We start from the raw sequence: 22,019 nt of genomic DNA, 5'->3' as shown, positions 1-22,019 counted from the left end.
AAGATATACTTAGATGAATGAATAGTTTGAACGGCCACCTATATATCCATTTCAATTTAGTTTATTCAAATAAAATTTAAAATTTAAATCAGAATGTATTACCTGTCTTGATTTTTTTTAATTGCAAGATAGAAAATTCCTCTGTCATTCACATACAACTTCCTGTGGGGTGTGCCCAATTCAATTCAAAATCACACTCTTCTGAATTTCGCACAACCCTGGTCTACTTCTGGTTTGCTACTTGCATGCACATTTGACGTAACACAATAACATTCCAAGCTTATGGTATGAATCTCTCAATATATGTTTGTCTCTGTTGGCAGAGAGTTATGTAACTCTACCTGACAGTGCCGATACAGTGATGTATTGTTAAGGTGAGGCCTACACTAGAATGTGTTGACAGGGCCAGTAGTGGATTTTACAACATCTCAGGCAAGAGCTTCCTGTAAAAACAAAGCTCTTAAGCAGCCAATTTATGGTTCCTTCGCAATCTGGAGTAATGCCTATTTCTCTTGTTACCGTGGCAGTGAGCCTCTGGCATACACTGCGTTGTGTTTGAATGGTAGAAACATACATGACTTCATTGTGCGGTGATACAGTGAGCTGCCCGTGGCAGAACAGCAACGGAACGAGAGCAGAGGAAGATCTCAATTCCGTCCTATGGTATGAATAATGCTGCTGAATGGAAGAGCCAGATGTTTATTTAATGGAGGACCTCGCAAAACCCACCAGAGTGCTTCTATTATTCTAAAGCCCTTAACTCGGGGCCCTTTAAACAGTTTAAACATTCATCAAACTCCAATCAGCATTCTGAAGAGGGAGATGAAACTCTGACGGACAAAATTAGACGCAATGTCTTTCATTAAAACACTGGATGTATTCTGTAAAACAAAGTGGATGTATGATGAACTGAAACGAATACAAAGCGAGAAAATGCCCCAGTTGAATTCCTTCCATTAAAGTCAAATCTGTCTTTTGCTCCCCTTCTCTGTTTTTCTCTCGCCCCTCCCCCTTTCTTTGTTTCCACTAACTCTTTGTTTCCAAATCTCTCAATCCCCGTGTTTGATTTGCAGCTACTATGGCCGCGATTGCTGTAAATTGGGACTTTTTTGGGAAACAAAGCAGTTTAAATGACCTGACAAAGTTCATTCAGGTGCCTCCATGTCATTCACTCCCATTCGCTAACATCAGCCCGCTTCTCATTTATGTGGGACGTTCACACTGTGTTTTCATTGGCCGGGCATTCGGCCAGTGCCAGTGGAGTTATGGACAGGTGTCGCAAGCAACTTCTGTCTCTCCTGCCTTTCCTGTTTTTCCCATGAGGACAGCTGGATTCTGCAGACTAGACACTGAACAGAGGTTAACTGCAGTGACCTTAGAGGGCACAACAACCTGCATCTTACAGAGTTGGACCTCAGGGACCTGTGGGAGTTTTATGTGCCTCTGGTATTGAAGTCGTCGTGCCGTGGGACTGGAGTGATGCAGACTATTAGATAGGACTGATCACAATATGCTTAAGGCACAATTGTAAACACATTAAACTCATTTTGAACTTTAGTCAGTTAGTATCTGGTCTGTGTGTAATAGTTCAACAAAGTAAAGAATATGGGAAAATGTCACATCTTGCTTGTTTATTCCTTGTCTGTGAGCATCACTAGCACGCATTGGTTTATCTAATGTACACACTCACACACACACACACACACACACACACGCACGCACAAAAATTGACGTATTTTTATCTAAACGAGTGCATACCATAGATTCATACCCATAAAAGAAAAATGTTTTGCATTTTCAGAATATTAAACTGAATAGCCCCCCCCCCCCCACATTTTTTTAAATCAATTCTTTGTTTTATCTATCTATCTATCTATCTATCTATCTATCTATCTATCTATCTATCTATCTATCTATCTATCTATCTATCTATCTATCTATCTATCTATCTATCTATCTATCTATCTATCTGTCTATCTATCTGTCTGTCTGTCTGTCTGTCTGTCTGTCTATCATAGTCTTTTTACATTTTCATTTAGTTTAACACTCCTCCCCACACATACACCACATTTCCAATAAAGTTACAAGACAGAGGGAGGAAAACGGGAAACAGATGTGAGAGAGCAAAAAAGGAATGAACATGTTAATCACATAAAGGAGGAGATAAAACACCACTGACAAACATCACATCTTGATAAGGCATTTGTATGGCTGTGTGTTGCATAAGTACAAATCAACCTTGGTCTAATACATGCTCCCCGGGTGGAGGTGATGTAGCGAGTATGTGATTGGCAATAAAGAAACGTGGTTGTGGCAGTGGATGTCTTGTTCTCCTGACAGCCAGAGCACTGTTTGCACGGCCGGGGGTGAGACTCAGATGGGCTTCCCGACTCAGACAAGCCTGCTAAAGCAGAGAGAGAATCCCACCATTTTCTGATAATGATGTGCTGTGCTTTCTCAGCTGTCTGTGCCTGCTCTCTAAATGTTTTTTATTTTTTTATGACAGATAAGTGCAGTGAACTAAAAGGCTGTTTAAAGCTGTCAGGACCTGACAACCATTACCCTCTCATTTACATGTCTCTAAGCATGCTCCATCAGGAAGACTCACAACTCCGAAGCACCTTCTTTAATAAACTACACCTTTCCCTCTTGCTCCAATTATTTGCTACTTTCTCAGTGCTTGGTAACAAGAGATCATGTCTATGTGTCTATGAGGGATGAGTAAAATACAGAATTTATGAACTGAAATGGTGCCAATTTTCTTTAGTGGGAATTGAATATGCCACACCCCACAGGATACTGAACAAGAATAAACAGAAGTGAATTTACTGATATGCAATTCAAGACATTAAACACAGTCAAACAACAGAGGACTTTCATTAGTGTGTATAATATAATTAATATAATATAATATAATATAATACAATCTTATGAAACTGCACAATTATATATACCGTATTTTAATAATATGAGTATGAGAAATTCATTTCAATACATTTCTCATTAGGAGTTTGAGCAAAAGAGTTGGAGAGAAAGATAGATTATTTGAAAGAAATATTTTACGTGACCTTCATTTTTTTAAAGGCCAAGACTGTTCTGCAATAATATTGACTGCTAACTTTGATCAAATATTCACTGCTGGAATCTGTAGTAATAGATCATAGTGTCTAATGAGCAAAACCTTGATAATGCATCATGCATTGACTAATCTTTTTGGCTGTGGATGAGGGCATCAAGATGGAGCAAAGGCCCGTTCACCACAAGGACGAACTACTCTAATGTTTTAATAATCCTTCAAATTCTATGAGAATAGGAAAGTCCATACCAATATTACGATAATGGCACAGAGGAACGATATTGTTGGAATGACTCTCAGAATGATTTTTCTCCAGCTGATGAAAAATAAAAACACTGACAGCCAATCAGAATCTACCTGGCTTTAAAGAGCTTGAGTATTTAAAGCAGCAGATGACATAATTGCAGCAGAAATAAACAGAGCATTATTGTGCATTGCTGTGGATGCTAATATAGTTATAGTTATCATATCGTAGTGTGAACGCACCTTAAGTGTGTTAGTATATCTGGCTAATGTAGGTGTCATTCAGGATGTGTTTGGTTAATGAAATCTTAGTGCCTATTAGAGGTATATTTGAACTTTAAGATGAAGAAGCGTATGAAAAGTTTTCTTGCCAAAGTCACCCCACTTCTGCAGCACATACAGGTCTGACATAAATAACACTTGCCCTGTCTCTGTGACGGATGATTGGATATAATCGGAAAAATATAACGGGGTTGCACAAAACACCTTGACAATAAAGTATAAACCGTAGTTATATCTGGCCAGTGCACTGCAGGGCACTCTTTTGAAGAGTCATTACCGAGTTTGTTGCATACGCTTTTTGTGTTGAGATCCCTCTGCTTCTCTCACTGTAATCGCCCTTAGTCTAATATTGGATCAAATCGTGCCTCTTCCTCTTCTGTGACCTTCAGCCTCCTCATGTTCTCTAACGCTGCAGCCCACCCCTCGTTGCTTGTGTTTCCATCTTGACAGGTCCGTGGTGTGAGTCGGAGGGTTGTGCCTCCTGCCTGGAGCCCTCTATCTCCTCACAGAAGCAGCTGTTTTCACACAACTGTATCATCCTCTTGGGCTCCGGTGGGACTCCATGCAGCATCGTTAATCACAGCACCTCGTGCATTCCTGGAGCTGAACCTCTTCTGCGGCACCATCCATCATAAAAAAGCAGAGTATGTGCTTTGGATTTTCAGAAATAAATTGAGACACTACAAGAAAGAAAAAAAAATGCAATTAAGGAAGGTGTTTGGCCTATCATTCACAGGCTAACGGTTCAAAATCCAAGATCAGGGTTTTACTCTTCTTTACTTTTGATCCAATCAGTCAGATGGAAATTGATAAAGAGAAGACCGAATGAAAAAATATGAAACATGTGGTTTGCATTGGAGTCCTACTGTAATGAGCAGAAGTTTTGGCCAAGGTTGAGGATTGACTGCGCCTGGTTTGGCTGGTTTTCCTGCTACAGTTGCATGACAAAGTATGTGCACCTTTAGATTTACCTGCATTTCTATGTAAATTGGATAAAAAGGATTTCAAAAGGAATGCAAATACGGTGTAATATACGGTGGCAGAGAGAGCTGATATATGATATGTGAAACTCGAAAAATTTGAAAATTGTGCAAAAGTTAATTTATTTCAGTAATTCAACTTAATTTTGATGATTATGGCTTACAGCTATGAAAACCTTTTCACAATATTCTAATTTTGACTTTGGGGTTTTCATATCTGTAAGCCATAATCATCAGAATTATAACAAATAAAGGCTTGAAATGTCTCACTTTGCATGTAATGGGTCTATATAATATATTAGTTTCACCCTTTAAGTTGAAATACTGAAATAAATGAACTTTTGCACAATATTCAAATTTTTCGAGTTTCACCTGTATATCATTACACTCACCTAAAGGATTATTAGGAACACCTGTTGAATTTCTCATTAATGCAATTATCTAATCAACCAATCGCATGGCAGTTGCTTCAATGCATTTAGGGGTGTGGTCCTGGTCAAGACAATCTCCTCAACTCCAAACTGAATGTCAGAATGGGAAAGAAAGGTGATTTAAGCAATTTTGAGTGTGGCATGGTTGTTGGTGCCAGACGGGCCGGTTTGAGTATTTCACAATCTGCTCAGTTACTGGGATTTTCACGCACAACCATTTCTAGGGTTTACAAAGAATGGTGTGAAAAGGGAAAAACATCCAGTATGCGGCAGTCCTGTGGGCGAAAATGCCTTGTTGATGCTAGAGGTCAGAGGAGAATGGGCCGACTGATTCAAGCTGATAGAAGAGCAACTTTGACTGAAATAACCACTCGTTACAACGAGGTATGCAGCAAAGTATTTGTGAAGCCACAACACGCACAACCTTGAGGCGGATGGGCTACAACAGCAGAAGTCCCCACTGGGTACCACTCTTCTCCACTACAAATAGGAAAAAGAGGCTACAATTTGCAAGAGCTCACCAAAATTGGACAGTTGAAGACTGGAAAAATGTTGCCTGGTCTGATGAGTCTCGATTTCTGCTGAGACATTCAGATGGTAGAGTCAGAATTTGGCGTAAACAGAATGAGAACATGGATCCATCATGCCTTGTTACCACTGTGCAGGCTGGTGGTGGTGGTGTAATGGTGTGGGGGATGTTTTCTTGGCACACTTTAGGCCCCTTAGTGCCAATTGGGCATCGTTTAAATGCCACGACCTACCTGAGCATTGTTTCTGACCATGTCCATCCCTTTATGGCCACCATGTACCCATCCTCTGATGGCTACTTCCAGCAGGATAATGCACCATGTCAAATCTCGAATCATTTCAAATTGGTTTCTTGAACATGACAATGAGTTCACTGTACTAAAACGGCCCCCACAGTCAGCATATCTCAACCCAATAGAGCATCTTTGGGATGTGGTGGAACGGGAGCTTCGTGTCCTGGATGTGCATCCCACAAATCTCCATCAACTGCAAGATGCTATCCTATCAATATGGGCCAACATTTCTAAAGAATGCTTTCAGCACCTTGTTGAATCAATGCCACGTAGAATTAAGGCAGTTCTGAAGGCGAAAGGGGGTCAAACACAGTATTAGTATGGTGTTCCTAATAATCCTTTAGGTGAGTGTATATATGCTCACAACGCAACCAAATACAGAAACACGTTGCAGATACTCACAGCGCACATACGATCAGGATGTTAAAGTAAGCAAAAAACTCACCTTTCAGGTGATCGACAACACCACTGATGAGTAGACATTGAACAATAAGCATGTCCCAGCCAGATTCGTCACTTTTTGGGGTCCCCTTGAAACATTTCCATTGTGGTCTGTGTGGTCTGTGCACTGTGTGCAGCTTGTTTCTGCATTTGGTTGCGTTGTGAGCTTTTGCAGCACACGTGTTGTCAAACTGATGAAGATTATTTCTTAATTTACTGGTGTTTTTTTCTATTATCATGTGTTTTCTTCAGTTACAGCGGTTATCTCGGCCACCGTAGTAATAGGCTTTAAAAAATCTAAGAGATTCAAAGATATTCACTGAAAACATTTGCGAGAGAAAAGTAGCAGTGTCTGATTTCATGAAAGAATCATTTGTCCAATCTTTACATTGAATCACTTGTTTGTTTACAAAACCATTCTGAAATTTGTGAATTAGTTCACAAATTTGATTTAATCTTCATCAAAGTCTGCTTAAACAAATAACAAACAATGACATTTTAATTTCTTTATTGAACACACCATGTAAAAATTCACAGTGCAAAAATATGTGAACCCTTTGATCTAATAACTGGTTGGCGCTCTTTAGGCGACAATAACATTTACCAAACCTTTCCTGTAATTGCAGGTCAGACTTGCACATCATTTAAGAGGGTTTTCTGCACCATTTCTTTTTTAAAAACTTGGTTTATTCCTGTGCTTTGGGTAACTGTCTTGTTGCATCACCCAACTTCTGTTGAGGCTGAGCGTCAATTGGTGGACAGATGGCCTTACATTTTCCTGCAAAATATCCTGATAAACTTGTTCTGTCGATGATAGCAAGCTGTCCAGGGCCTGAGGCAACATGCAGCCACAAACCATCATAGTCCCTCCTACTGTAGTACTTTATAGTTGGGATGAGATGTTTGTGTGCTGAGCCTTTTTCTTTTATAAAACAACCTTTGGTTTCATCTGTCCACAGAATACTTTAAATATAAAAAACATTCTGTTTGTTCTGCACTATGATCTATCAGTCAACTTTGCAGGACACCCACTCCTATGGAGAGCAGCAACAATGCTGAACTTTCTCCACTTATGAATAGTTTCTCTTACCATAGACATAAAGGCTCAGATATTTCTGTAACTCTTTCTTGCTTTATGCAAATCAGCAATTTTTAATCTTAAGCAGACTGTTTGTCAATTGTTGTGATTTAGTTCAAATGTAGTTTTATGACCCAGCAGACATCCAGAAAAGCTTTGCATATTTTTCCTGCAACTACATAGGCACTATTATCCTAGGTCTAAACTGTTTTGATATATGGGGTCAGTAAGATTTCTTATTGTTTTTGAAAGAAGTTTCCTATGTTTACCAATGCTGCATTTATTTGATAAAACAAACAAACAAACAAACAAAAGAACACAGTCCCACACCTGGGACCATCGTTCCTACAGCTCCACCAGGCTTCCTCGTCCCTCCGGCTCTGCCTTGGTCAGCTGTCATTCTGCCGTTGCGATGGACTTACGGGCTTCGTCTGTGACTCGTCCCTCCACTTCTTTGGCTCTGTCGGGCTCCACCTTCCCTCCGGATCTACCTCAGTCCTTGGGCACACCAGCTCCGTCTCAGTCCTCTGTGCCGGAGCATCAGTACACCTGTGGCTTGGCTTCGCCTCGGCCACTCGTTTCCATCTCCAGGACCTTCTGTGTCGCCCGGTCTCTTTGGCTCCTCGACTCCGCCTGGGTCTCCAAAACTATTGGCTCCCCACTGTTGTCTACGCCCTGGTTCCTATGGTTACTCAGTCGTCCAGTCCTGCGCCCACCTCTTAAGCCCCCACCCCTCTCCTCTGTTGGACTCTTTGTATTTTTGATGTCTGCTATCAATATGGCACAAGGTTGCACCTTCTTGATGTTACAGGTAATCTGTGTCTGTTTATGTTCTGGCTGGGTTTGACACGTGCTTTAGTTCCTGTGTTTCAGTGCACCTGTGGCTTGTTTCATTAATTCGTTTGCTCTGGTATTTAAGCCCTGTGTTTTGTTCTGTTCATTGTCCATTCTCATCAATATGACAATATGCTGATTTCAAATACAAAACTGTTCTGCACGCAGTAGTTTAGCTTAGGAGTCTGGATTGGTAGATTATTCCTTGATAGCTCATCAGAATTTGTGTGATATCTTTGCTTTGGATAAAGTTGAACTCTCTGTTCTCGTGTTTAGTATTCATGCTGGCAAATAATCCTCTGATCTTTACTGAGGAAAGAGAGAGGTTGAGGATTTTGCTGTAGATAGCAAAAGAAGAGATAATGTATGCTGAGTGTATGCCTTGAAGACATGGGCAGCAGGGAAATGTGGAAATGGGTAATGAATTTCTCATTAAGTCCTGGTTAAGGTGGAGTAATGAAGGGCTGATATTGTGTAATTATCTGTCTATATTATACTCATAGTAAAGTGTTCCAATGCATTTATTTCAAATTGACCGGTAAGGAGAGGCAAACTAAGGGCAATTTTCATGCACCATTAAGATCACGCAATATCAGCGAGAGTAAGTCATCGTAGCAGTGCATGTTTGATGAACATAGATTAATTTTTTTTTCTAAATAAAATATGTTTATCACTGAAAATCTTGATGACCCTCCTAGCTTTCTTCTGCATGTTAATCTAGCAATGCCCTGTTTGTGAATGAGTTGTTGTCAATTAATGACTGTTTAGTCCAGTTCACTGAATCAGTAAGAAAAGCACAGCGAGTTGACTGAAAGTACATTGACAATATTGTTTGCAACACATGTTAACTTGTTCAACACGAATATCTTAGCCAGTTCCTACAAACACTTTAATGGACCTTTCATACAAATGGCCACATCATTTGCTTGGACCACAAATGTGAAATAATAACTCAGTCAGTCGAGATGTTAGTGAAAATGAACTCCAGCCCGTCCTAATATCAGATTTACAATTACAGGAGATTACAAGAGAATTATTTCCACATGTTTTCAATAAAAACGCTATAACCTCTCTCTCCCAGCACATTAAGGTGCTTTTGTTTGGCATTCAGTAGAGAGAGAGAGAGAGAGAGAGAGAGAGAGAGAGAGAGAGAGAGAGAGAGAGAGAGAGAGAGAGAGAGAGAGAGAGAGAAAAGGAGGGTGAGGTGTATGGAGAACATACTGAGTGACAGACTAATATAGCGTGTTACTATCATAATTATAGCTCACAGATTTATGTAGTGTTGGAAAAATCTGTAAATATCAAATATAGTACTGAAATGTGTTTTAGAAGGGGATTTGGCTGAGCGCCCCCTGTCTGTAAACACAGTTTCTAGCACACTAGGACTCTCACTCAGCAGCACTAGATCAAATTGTGCACATTTAAATCACTGTTCGCAACAGAAAACTATAATTTTCCAAAAATGTAGGTACAGTGGCCCAAAAAGTATCTAAATATTATTGCAGTAGACATATACAACAAAATAGAAAACCCATGCAACGTATTTCAAATAAATAAATAAATATTAATACGTTTGTATGCTTTCAAAATATATAAGGTATTTGACACTCATCGGTTCTTAAATGTGCCATTTACAAAAAAAAGGAAAAGTTCAGAAAAGTGATTATCTATTGCAATGAAATTCAAACATTTCACGAGTGACTTAAGTGTCCTAAATACTTTCTGGGGCCACTCACTGTAAGTCCATCTCTAAGTTTTATGTATTTGCTGTTATCTTAATACCCCATTCAGATACAATTTCTCAACAGTCTATAACAAAAACAAAGACTGTCTCCATGCACATCAACACTAGGACAAGCATCCTGAGGAAGAACAAAAAATAAAAACAAACACTTCCACATCCATATCAAATGAAAGTCTAACTTATGGACTTTATGGATTTAAAGAGAGATTTTATGGAGAGCGTTATCGATAGACAAAAGGCTAAATATGCAGCAAGAAATTGATCCTATTGGCCATTGTGTGTACGCTGGCCATGGGCAACTCTGTCCATCTGGCTGAAATACAAGACAAACTTCATAGAAGGGCCAGGAAAAACAGGTCACTCCTGATGAGAAAACAGCACTGACAAAGAGCGTTCTCATTGCGCTCCACTGCTGTTAGGATGTTGTTCCTCAATAGAGACTGCAATGCTTTGTTTCACGCGATTTCTATGTGATCAGACTGTGAGTTGAGTCTGCGAGTGGGTGTGTCAGTGATATAGGCAGCTTTCATAAAGGAAGTACATTTAAGTTAGTTCAGCAAAAGTGCATAGAAATAGGAGCCTGATTCCCCTCTGTTAGTATGCACTGTAACAGCTATCTTTATTACAGAGGGAAAAATACAGTCTAACACCGGTCATATGACAAAGCAACAAGTATTCACATGACCTTAATGGTGAGTTTCTATTACAAAAGCATGTGTTTCAAATATAGATAGTTGTTTTAAGTTTTTCAATTCTGCTGTCAAACAATTTGGTTGTGTTTTAAAATGTAATTGTGGAACTGAAATGTCGAAACCAAAACATCACTATGGCTTGGGTTTCTAATGTTTCTAATTTGTTCAAATATGCTGAGTGAATGACAAAAGTTTAACTTGAGCAAGCCAAGAAAAACACATCAGACACTGGTCCGCGGCGGGACAGAATTTCTTTTAGAATGATAATCAATGTATCCTTTGTTGCTGGTGAAAGGAAAGAGAGCATTGTCAAATACATATAGGGTCTTTTTTTACAAGAAGCATGACTTTTAAAATATTCCCATGAGCACTTTACAAGATGGAGGTTCAAAAATAGACCGAGTACTACTTCACAGGCAAGGACCACCGGAGCATCTGGCAAAATCATGCATATGAAACACAAACCTTCGTATTGCACAAGAAAATGTGAAACTGAAGCGGTCAATCTAGGGGTCGCATTTTTATGTGAGAAGCAAGAAAATGATACTCAGAGTACTATGACATACATGAGAACCTGAACCCAGTGTTGTGTGAAATAGAGAATTGTAACGTGTTTAACGATTCTGGATCTGTAACATTTCCATTAACGATTATTTTAGTTATTTTAGGAATGAATATTGGAATTCGATTCTGATTATGATATGTGTTTGATTCATTAAAAAGAACCAACTCATTAGAGTCATACATTCTGGAATTGAACGACACTGGCTGTGCATTATATTTTTGATTCACTAAAAAGAAAACGTACTCGGTTACTAACGTAACCTCGGTTCCCTCTAGAGAGGTTCTCTCGTATTGCGTAAGTTTAGCTTACGCTACGGGAAAGATTCATCTTCTCGAGATATTGAAGCCAAAAAATTATCCTTAATTTTTTATTCATTGTCAACGCAGTAGAGCAGCTAGCAGACCTAGAGCAGGCAGTCTTGCGTGCTCATTGGGGCGGGCATCTGCGGGCATCTGCTGCAGCCTACCAGTGAGCCCCGCGTGACGTCACGCCCAATGAAGGGCGCCCGCGCCTTCATAGCGTCATAGCCCGCCAGAATGGGCGTGGCTTAGCGTATAAAAGAAGGGGCTGTAGGCTGAATTCCCTGGTTTTCGTCGACTGAAGCGAAGTCGCTCATGGCGCGAGCACGGCCGGTTACGCAATACTCGTTCCCTCTCTAGAGAGAACCGAGGTTACGTTAGTAACCGAGTACGTTCTCTTACGAGAGGTTCTCTCGTATTGCGTAAGTTTTGCTTACGCTACGGGAACTTTTTGTCAACGCCGTGCGCGCCAAGCAACCACCCATGAGTCGCCGAGGTTTCTCGGGGAACCCAATAAGTGGAAAAAATAAGGTGGCCAGCCACGCGGGCCATCACTCGTACATAAGCACACATAGGGAATACAGAGCGGAGCACTGGTCTGTAGAAGCATATAGCACATCCCTACTAGTGCAGCTCAACCAGGAGAGCTGAGTCACGTGAGAGTGGTCTGAGCATGATATATCTGGGCAGAACGCACAACTCCAGCCCGCCGCTACACATATGTCGTGGATAGAAATCCCGCCGGACCACGCCCACGATGAGGCCATGCCTCTAGTGGAATGAGCCCTGATGCCCAGAGGGCATTGCAGACCTTTTGACGCGTAAGCGGCCGCTATAGCGTCCACTATCCATCTGGACAGAGTCTGTTTCGAGGCAGCGAGACCTTTGGTGCGCCCACCAAACGAAACAAACAGCTGCTCCGTGCGCCTGAAAGAGGCGGAGCGCGTAGTGTAAAACCTCAGCGCCCTGACCGGGCAAAGGAGATTCACGTCTGTCTCACTGTCTGACGCTGGCAGAGCCGACAGTGAAATGACTTGCGCTCTCAAAGGAGTGCCCATCACTTTTGGAACATAGCCATGTCTAGGTTTGAGGATGACTTTAGAGTCATTCGGCCCGAACTCAAGACATGTCGCGCTGATTGACAGCGCGTGCAGGTCCCCCACACGTTTGACTGATGACAGCGTGGTCAGAAAAAACGTTTTTTAGTGATAGGTATTTTAACTCCACGGAGTCTAGTGGCTCAAATGGGAAGGCTTTCAGGGCCTCGAGGACCAAGGAAAGATCCCACATAGGAACCGACGGGGGGTGCGGCGGATTCATCCTTCTAGCTCCCCTAAGGAAGCGGATGACCAGCTCATGTCTTCCCAGTGACTGGCCGTGCGTCGATTCTGCGAACGCCGCCACGGCCGCCACATAAACTTTGAGCGTGGATGGGGACCTCCCTTTATCCATCAGCTCTTGTAGGAAAGTGAGCAGATGCGCAACCTCGCACGTCCGCGGGTCCAGATCTCTATCGGTGCACCACTTGGAGAACACCGACCATTTAGACGCGTAGAGCCTTCTCGTGGAAGGAGCTCTAGACTGCATGATCGTGTTCATCACTCTTTCTGGCAGGGCAACGAGTACCCGTTGATCAACCATGCGTGCAGAGACCAGCGCTCTGGATGGGGATGCCAGATCGAGCCGCGAGCCTGAGAGAGGAGATCTGCCCTCACCGGAATAGGCCACGGAGCTGCATGTGACAGCCGTGCTAGTTCCGTGAACCAATTCTGATTCTCCCAGTGCGGAGCTATGAGGAGCACCGAGTGGCGCGTTTCCCTGATTCTCTTGATCACCTGTGGTAACAGGGAGACCGGAGGGAAAGCATACAGTGGGAGGCTGGGCCAGACCTGGGCCAGCACATCCTTGTTCTTCGAAAAGAACATCGGGCAATGAGCATTGTCTTTTGACGCAAATAGGTCGACTTCCGCTCTGCCGAATAGGCGCCACAGTTTCTGGACTGTTTGGGGGTGCAGGGACCATTCCCCTGGGGAAACGTTGTCCCTGGACAGTTTGTCTGGGCCGTCGTTCAAATGGCCAGGCACATGCGCCGCCCTCAGCGAGCGCAGGTGCATCTGGGACCAAATAAGGATGCGTTCCGTCAGATTGCAGAGGTTTTTGGATCTGACACCGCCCTGACGGTTTACATAGGAAACCACAGACATGTTGTCCGAGCGGACGAGAACATGTTGGTTCTGTATGAACGGGAGGAAGCGCTTCAGCGCGTTCTCGACCGCTATCATTTCCAGACAGTTTATGTGAAAACACTTCTCTTGGTCTGACCACTGGCCAAAGGCCGGTCTGCCCTCGAACAGCACGCCCCAACCCGAGTTGGACGATGATGGTGATGATGGTTCCCATCATCACCCCCTGCTGGTACCAGTCGGCTACTAACCAGGGCTGCAGAGCCGCTATGCAGGTCTGAGTCACTCTGATTTTCTGGCCGCCAGAAACCCAGGCTCGGCGAGACGCGCAAGCATTCAACCAGCGTTGGAGCGGGCACATGCGCAGTAGGCCCAACTGGAGCACCGCTGCCGCTGAAGCCATACAGCCCAGCATCCTTTGAAACGTTTTCAAAGGGAGAAAGCTGCTCTTCTGGAAAGACGCGGCTAGGCGGCGAACACGGCGTGGCGCTGTGTCGACAAACGAGCCGTCATGGCCACAGAATTCAGTTCTATTCCTAAAAAGGAAATTGACTGACTGGGCATTAATGAGCTCTTGGTCCAGTTGACCGTGAGACCCAAGCTTTCCAGGTGACTGAGAAGCACTGTTCTGTGAGATAACAGCTCCGTCTCTGACTGTGCCAATATCAGCCAATCGTCACTTCGTAAATGTACGGGGTGCTAGAGACAGGCCGAACGGCAGGACGGTGTATTGATATATCTGACCGTCGAAGGCGAATCTCAAAAATTGCCTGTGACGGGGTAATATCTGAATCTGAAAATAGGCATCCTTCAGATCTAAAGAAATAAACCAGTCCCTCGGGCGAACGTGCGCGAGGATTTTTCTGGTCGTAAGCATTTTGAACGGTCTTTTTGCAAGCACTTTGTTCAAATGTCTCAGATCTAGGTCTGAAAGCTCCGTCCTTCTTGGGTACGAGAAAATATCGGCTGTAAAAGCCTGACTCGCTCAGAGAAGGCGGTACTTTTTCTATAGCCCCTTTGCACAGCAGTTTTGCTATTTCTGCGTGAAGTAGCTGTGCTACTTCCGCATTCACTATCGTCGCGGTACGGGCTCGAAAGCGCGGGGGACGGCGAATGAATTGAAGTGTATAGCCCTGCTTTATTGTGCTCAGAACCCATTCTGAAATCCCTGGGATAGTTTCCCACGCAGCTATGTGAGCTGCTAGGGGGCGAATGGCCTCCGGGTTCAGATCGCCGCCATCGCCGCCGCGCGCTCTCGGTTCTGGGCAATGGCTGCTCACTGAAAGCCGAGACCGTCTGATTTATGTGAGGTGTCTCAATCATAAGGGATGGGGAGCATTTTATTCTCACTTTTTGACGCGAGAGCAGTGCTTTGGGCGGAAAAGCTTTCTGTAAGCGTGAGCGCGTGTGCGCGGGCATGAGACTTACAAGTGTATTTGATGCCCCGATCATAACGGATGGGGAGCGTCTTATCAATGCCCTGCGTTTGTGATAACATTTGAACGCGCGGGCGGCGCCCGGGGGGAGGTGTGTGTTAGTAAGCGTGAACGCTCTCCGGCGGGCACGAGACTTACATTCATAACCTGTTTTATTGACCGTGTAACAGAGCGGACAGATAGTGGGCACAGACCTGTGGACACATTTCTTATATTCAACACTCGAGCGGCTTTTCTGCGCTTTGTTAGAGTGTGCTCTGTGAGTGACACGAGATTTGATGTGCTTGTGTGTAGGGGTGAACACTGGGGCGTGGGCACTTTCACTACACTTAAAACACCAACGGCGTGAGCCGGACCAGACATTATACTCTTTTTGAGATTTCTCTGGGTCGCCGTGAAAACGGTGTTTGTGTGCAGGCGAGAGGGTAAATGAACCGGCTCGTTGGCTGCCGAATGAACCACTGCAGTAGCCTGTTTGAAGGGCACTGTCAGGGAAATAACCTTTGACGGCGGTCCAGCCGCAGCGGGACGCGCGCGTCTTTTCTCTCTCTTGGTTAGGACGGCTTCGCGTGCTCAGACTTCAGCGTGATCTTTTGCCGAGGCCCTCTGGGGGGCGGCGGTCTGTGACGGCTGTCAGAGCGCGACCTAGGGCGGCCGCCCTGGCGTCGCTGCGAAGGCTGAGGCTGTGCTGGACGCTGGGTGCTGGTTCGCACCGGAGGCTGGCTCTGTCCCTCGCGAGAGCGGCCTGCGGCGGAGCTTGAGCGTCGCGGCAGGAAGAGGTTCATGGCCTGCGTGGTCTTCTGTACCTCAGAAAAACGGTCAACGATTCCGTTCACCGCTGGGCTGAAGAGACCAATAGGGGAGAGCGACGCGATCAGGAAGGTGGCGCGCTCAGCCTTCCTCATATCCGCGAGCGTTAACCAGAGGTGCCTCTCTGTCACAGTCAACGCGGCCATGGCTCGTCCGATGGCTTGAGCTGCGGTCTTGGTGGCGCGGAGAGAGAGATCCATCGCGCCTCTCAGATCTGTAACCGCAGCTGGGTCCTGGCCCTTCTCGTCCCATTCACGGAGGAGGTCGGCTTGCAGGATTTGTAAAACAGTCATGGAGTGGAGAGCAGACGCGGCCTGGCCGGAGGCGGCGTATGCGCGGCCGACCAAGGCGGACGTGGCTCTGCATGCTTTGGACGGGAGGGCTGACCTTGACCGCCATCTCGCGGAGGGCGGACAAAGGTGCGCTGCGACCGTCTCTTCCACAGGAGGAATAGCCGTGTATCCTCTCTCGGGCGCCGTCCACTTGGGAGAGCGACGCGGAGGTCTGAGACTGAAGCCTCGAAGAGAAGGGTGTGTTCCACGACTTTGTCAACTCCGTGTGAAGCTCTGGGAGGAACGGAGCGGGCCTGCTTGGTGGGGCTGAACGGCGGCGACTTTGCAGGAAACATCCGTCGTGCCTGTTCGGCGCGGGTTCCTTCGGCAGCGACCACTCGAGCCCGAGTCGGTCAACCGCCTGCGTCAGCAGACGCATCAGCTCTGCATCAGCTCCAGCGCGGGTACGGCCGGATTCCTGGATCGTCGAGGAGGCGGAGTTTAGCGACCATTCCTCGCTATCCGATGCCAGGATGGAGCAGCAGTCTCTCGTGGCGTGTCCTTCGGCCTCCTCCTCAGACGCGACGGCAGTGAGGCTCGTGAGCGGCAGCTGCGCGACGGTGAAGGGAGGCGGGGAAGGCGAGAGCGAGGCTCGAGGGAGGTTCTCCGGCGAGCGTGTCTCTGTGGCCACGGGTTCCGGCTGTCTCTGGGAACGGCGCATCTTTTTGCGCGGTCCCACAAAGGGCGGAGTGACTGCTTCCGGGTTGAAGGCTTCGAGTCGAGCCGGCAGGGTCGACAGCGGAAGCGCTTCACAGAACTCACAGCCCCCGGATGCGAGGGCGAGCTCTGCGTGTTCCTGACCCAGGCAGAGAGCGCAGATCACGTGGCGGTCTCCGACGCTGAGCGGGGCCCTGCACAAGCCACAGGAAGTGCGAGGCATCTTGAAAAAGACGCTCGCTGCTCTTTTAGGAGTAATGTGCTAAAAGAGAATACAAACAGAGTAAAAAGGATACCTCGCCGGATAGCGTAGCTCGCACGGATGGCTGAAGGTGGCGACGCGGCCGGCTTCCTCAGCGCTGTCCTAAGCTGGCTGTTCGCTGTTCGACAGCGGCGGCGGCTTCTTTCAGATCCAGCGATGCGAAGGGCTTCGCTGAAGAGACGAAAATCAGGGAATTCAGCCTACAGCCCCTTCTTTTATCCGCTAAGCCACGCCCATTCTGGCGGGCTATGACGCTATGAAGGCGCGGGCGCCCTTCATTGGGCGTGACGTCACGCGGGGCTCACTGGTAGGCTGCAGCAGATGCCCGCAGGGCAGCCAATGAGCACGCAAGACTGCCTGCTCTAGGTCTGCTAGCTGCTGCACTGCGTTGACAATGAATACAAAATTAAGGATAATTTTTTGGCTTCAATATCTCAAGAAGATGAATATTTCTCGTAGCATAAGCTAAACTTACGCAATACGAGAGAACCTCTCGTAAGAGAACTGACTTGTTAGAGTTATTCGTACGGGACACGGACTACAGTGTTTTGATGTACCATAAGAACCAGCTCATAAGAGCCATTTGTTCAGGAATCAAACTACACTGGTTGCACTTTTGAGTCAGTAAAAATAACTGTTCATCCATTCTTTACTGAAGGAAACTCAATCAGAGAGTACGATATTCCATCTGTATTGGCGCAACAATGCATCTGCGTGAACTGTTACGCAATCTATTTATTTTTAATGAATCCAAAAAAAGTGAGGAAAGATAGAGAGGCAGAATGACAGATGACTGCTTCATACGACACAGTGGCTTGGCTAAGCTCAGGATTGCTGGGGGCATTTAGCGTGGCTGTTAATGTGCGTGTGGCAGCTTGTTACAGGCTCTTTGAGGAAGCTGTAGGTCTGAGAGAGGCCAGAGTGTTTCATACCTGCCTCCCACCCAATGCCCCCTGCTCCATCTCTCTATCCAGAGCAGAACAACGGCCTCTTACATCGCTGGACTTTCTCACCTTCCTGAGCCCAATACAAACAGAGCGCAATGTGGAAAAAAGATCCCCTTTTCCCAAGAGTGCGCAAGAGAGAGCTTCACCAGATGTTTATAAACCATAACTTTGAAATATGGCACAAAAATGCTTACAAGCTGTCATGTTGCGTTAATACTAAGAGGACGACAAAAAAAAAAGGTCTAATTATTTACAGATGAGGATTTCTCTCTCTCTCTCTCTCTCTCTCTCTCTCTCTCTCTCTCTCTCTCTCTCTCTCTCTCTCTCTCTCTCTCTCTCTCTCTCTTTCTCATGTTGGAACGCGAGGAGTGTCCAAACTTCATTAATCTGAAATATGTGCTGCGCTCTCCATTTTTTTGCTTCCTCTGGATGCCCCCCACCCAGCCAAAAAAGAAAGAATGAAGAAGAAAAACACAGAATGGAAGTGGGCTACAGAGAGCTTGGCCTCGGGGGTGGGGGTAGGTGGAAGAGTTACTGCCCTCGAGTTCATTATAAAACTCAGCTCAGAGTGTTTGCCTTTCTGAGCAGTTTCCTCATGCTGTGAATCGGTGGTGGAAAGAATCTAACGTTTATCATCATTTTGATGAAAATAAATCCATAAACCATGTAAAATCGGCTCATTTTGGCACCATTTTCCCTCACCATTTACTCCAAGACGAAAAAATCCAACGAACGGTCCACAAAAAAGTGCCAAACAGCAGCGTGGCGACGAGTATGTAGTTTTACAACTGTACTAGTGCCTGTGAGACTCGAACCTGGCTTCCTGCTCATTGGAACTCAGAATAAAGGTGAAGGGCATCAACAGCACACTGTAAAGCCCGCAGGGCATTTGGGCACCATGATTAGATTGAGCCCAATAGTACAGCCAAGACGTCAGAATGATGGAGAAACACGCAGTTGACCTGCAGGTCTGGAAGCCATTAGACAAGTTTGAGGCAACACTACACCACACACAGACTGCTATTCCTCCATAATAGCCGTGGGTGTTCCATATCATATTTTCCCACCTTTTTCATTATATTTTAGGCCCTTCTTTGTGTCAGGGTTACCTGCATGTGTGTTTAAAATCTGTCAGTGACCTAACAGATAATAGCTCTAGTGTGTGATAATAACAGTTGTATTATTCTCACCTTCTCTCCGTTATGCACACATATACACACGGACACACAAATAAACAAGCACACAGCGACTATATCGCACCTCGCTGTTTACTGAGGTTACGAAGTGCCAAATTCATGTCCTCATATAATGATTCCCAGAGCTCCAAAGTCATGGAGAATCCCCATTATCCTATCTCCCTCCCCGCAGATGAACTCATTCACAAAAAGGTCCATATCACACTGTGCATGCGGACAAACTGGAAGGCATTACCTCGAAACAGTACAGAACTGTATATGCCCTGAGGACACGAGCAAGAGCTTCTTCAACACACTAACACACACTTGATCGTAATTGGGATACGTACATAAATTAGATCTGCAGAGTTTCCTCCCCCCGGACATAAGTTCCTTGGTCCTTGAGATTAAGCACTCATCTCCGTATTGACATGTTTGTGCGGCTGTAGGTGTTTCGATTTAAGCCCAATCGATTCCTTTAAGTATCTAATATAAGGAAGGCAGGCCGTAAACACGTCAAATTAGCGGTAATGAATAGCGCCGCACAAGTAGAAGGGGCTGTCGAAGCCCATACGAGGGACAATACATTAGGAAGAGTTATATGTGCCTGCCCTCTCCAGCACACAGGGTTAAACGGCGCCTTGGCAGCCTCCGCTCCAAAGTGGATAGGGCTGTGCGGTGGTCACACACCGTTTCATTGGCTGGGGTACAACAGCAACAAGCAGAAATTAATGGGAATCTGTAGCTGATTTTAGTGGGCAACAGGGCCTGTAAACAGGAGGCTTTCACAAGCCCTCCAGCCCAGAGGAGATGAGCCAGGAGCGGGGTATGAACGCGCCAAGAAGGAGCACGGGGGTGGTGGCGAGGATGGATGTGTGGATGGAAAGATAGATATTTCACAATCACATACACACACATACATGAAGCGGAGATGGATGGACGGACATGTAAACTATGAGGCCTGTGTAAAGATGCAAAAAAGACAGAGAGACAGAGAGAAACAGGGGCAACGAGGAAGAGAAAACAAACGCGCACATTTATTTTCCTCTCACCATATTTATAAAACAACGAAAACCGGCCCGCTTTAATAAACCATAATTCCTTTTGCAAAGTTTTGTATATTGATACAAGAACAGCTGGGGCATGTTTTGTCTTGATGTCATGGTTCGTAGATAGATAGACAGAATCACGAATTCAGCATTTAAATACAGAACTGTTTCATTAAATTGCAAATCTTCCATCACTGATACACAACATTAATCACCAATTAGCTTGTCTTGTGACTCTGCAGTTCTGTCATTATAGTATAATGGCACTTAATGATGCTTGGGAAACGTAATTAAAATAAAAGAATATATAACACGGGAAATCACTACAAAGCATCAATCAATGTGTCTCTGTCAATGGAGAACCCTGTCAAATGAACAAGCTTCCATTCTGACCCCATTAAGAACAAATCAAGAGCTGATTTGCTCCATGTCCAAATGTCACACAGAATCAGTGCTATACACGACAGTGATAATTACTTTTGCCAAAATAGTACTCAATTGGGACGCTCAAGCATAAGGATCGGACAGGACACAAGTAAAAAATTTTTGTCTAAGTTTAAAAGGATAGTTCTCTCATGAGAATTCAGTCATTATGGATGTCTCTGTGTTTTATTGGTTTATACAGTGGTTCCCTTTTGAAGAGAAACATATTTTGAAGCCCCTCGCCTCCATGCACCCACATAAAGACGCTCTCAGACATGACTTTGTTAGCAAAATCCTATAAGATTTATTTAAAGCATTATAATTAATACAGTGCGACAACAGTTCATTCTCTCAGAAGCACATACACTGGTCTCTCTTCATTACCCACTGTTGTACTGGTGTATATGAGGGCGAGATACGCTTCAGTCATATATTTTCTTGTATGGGGGTTGTCTACACTGGACGTGACAAAGCGAATGTTGCAAATCCATTTGTCCTGGGTGTCAGAAGTTGAGTGAGCGCTTGGAGTACGTACGTCAGAAATATAACGGGCATCAGTTTACTGTCAGAAATTATGTGGTATCGCACAGCGCCGCTCCCGGGGTAGGCAGCCTCACTGATTATAATGGGTTCTATTTGCTACAGGTGTTTGGTGTGACGTTTAAAGCAGATTCATCGCCTGCTTTACATTTACCTGGCACTGGCAGTCCTTTCACAAACTTGTCCATGCTTAGTGCAGAACTATGCATCATTCATTTATTTATTTTTTTACGGCTCCCTGCAATCCTCAATTCTGATTCTTCTAGGTATAAAATATGTCAAATTAATATTTTGTGTTCAGTTATCTACTTATTTGGAAAGTAGCGGGATCATTTTGAAGTGGGGTTTTGAATCACCCCGGAGAGGTTTCTTTTGCATAAATCTGCTGACTGCACACTATCCCTTAGCCTTGCCGTGGCCTTCAGTTTGGGAACCACTGGTTTTCAATTAGCCAATGGGATTTAGTGAAGTTTTGGACCCCATTGACTTTCATTGTGGTTAAAAACATTCTTCAAAATACCTGCTTTTGTGTTATGCAAAAAAAGAAAGTCAGAGAAAACGATGACATTTTTTTTTATTTTTGGGTGACCTGTCCCTTTAAGAGTTCTGTCATCACATGTAGCTGTTATGGAATATGTTTAGTTGATGAGGGTTATAAGAGGTCACTTAGATCGATCAGTTATCAGAAAAGCCAAAGATCGCCAATGTGTAATGCACTC

At 44.8% G+C, this 22,019-nt stretch overlaps 1 protein-coding gene across 2 annotated transcripts in view; it reads right to left on the bottom strand.

Annotated features, from left to right (window-relative positions):
- Positions 1–4,004: 4,004 nt before the first annotated feature.
- ebf1a (EBF transcription factor 1a) overlaps positions 4,005–22,019 on the bottom strand; it is a 168,381-nt gene continuing 150,366 nt past the window's right edge. Inside the window, exon 16 of one of the 2 annotated variants that reach the window (XM_056261811.1) lies at positions 4,005–4,281. In XM_056261811.1, the coding sequence (XP_056117786.1) occupies positions 4,175–4,281 (107 nt within the window). In that variant the 3' untranslated portion in view covers positions 4,005–4,174. The remainder of the gene's footprint in view (positions 4,282–22,019) is intronic. The other variant, XM_056261812.1, reaches the window with a different exon arrangement.

The sequence above is a fragment of the Rhinichthys klamathensis genome, unplaced genomic scaffold, assembly GCF_029890125.1.
Source record: "Rhinichthys klamathensis goyatoka isolate OS25496 unplaced genomic scaffold, OSU_Roscu_1.1 h1tg000186l_1, whole genome shotgun sequence".
NCBI lineage: Eukaryota > Metazoa > Chordata > Actinopteri > Cypriniformes > Leuciscidae > Rhinichthys > Rhinichthys klamathensis.
Note: the sequence above shows the minus strand (reverse complement) of the source record. Positions and strands in the feature narration are given on the sequence as shown.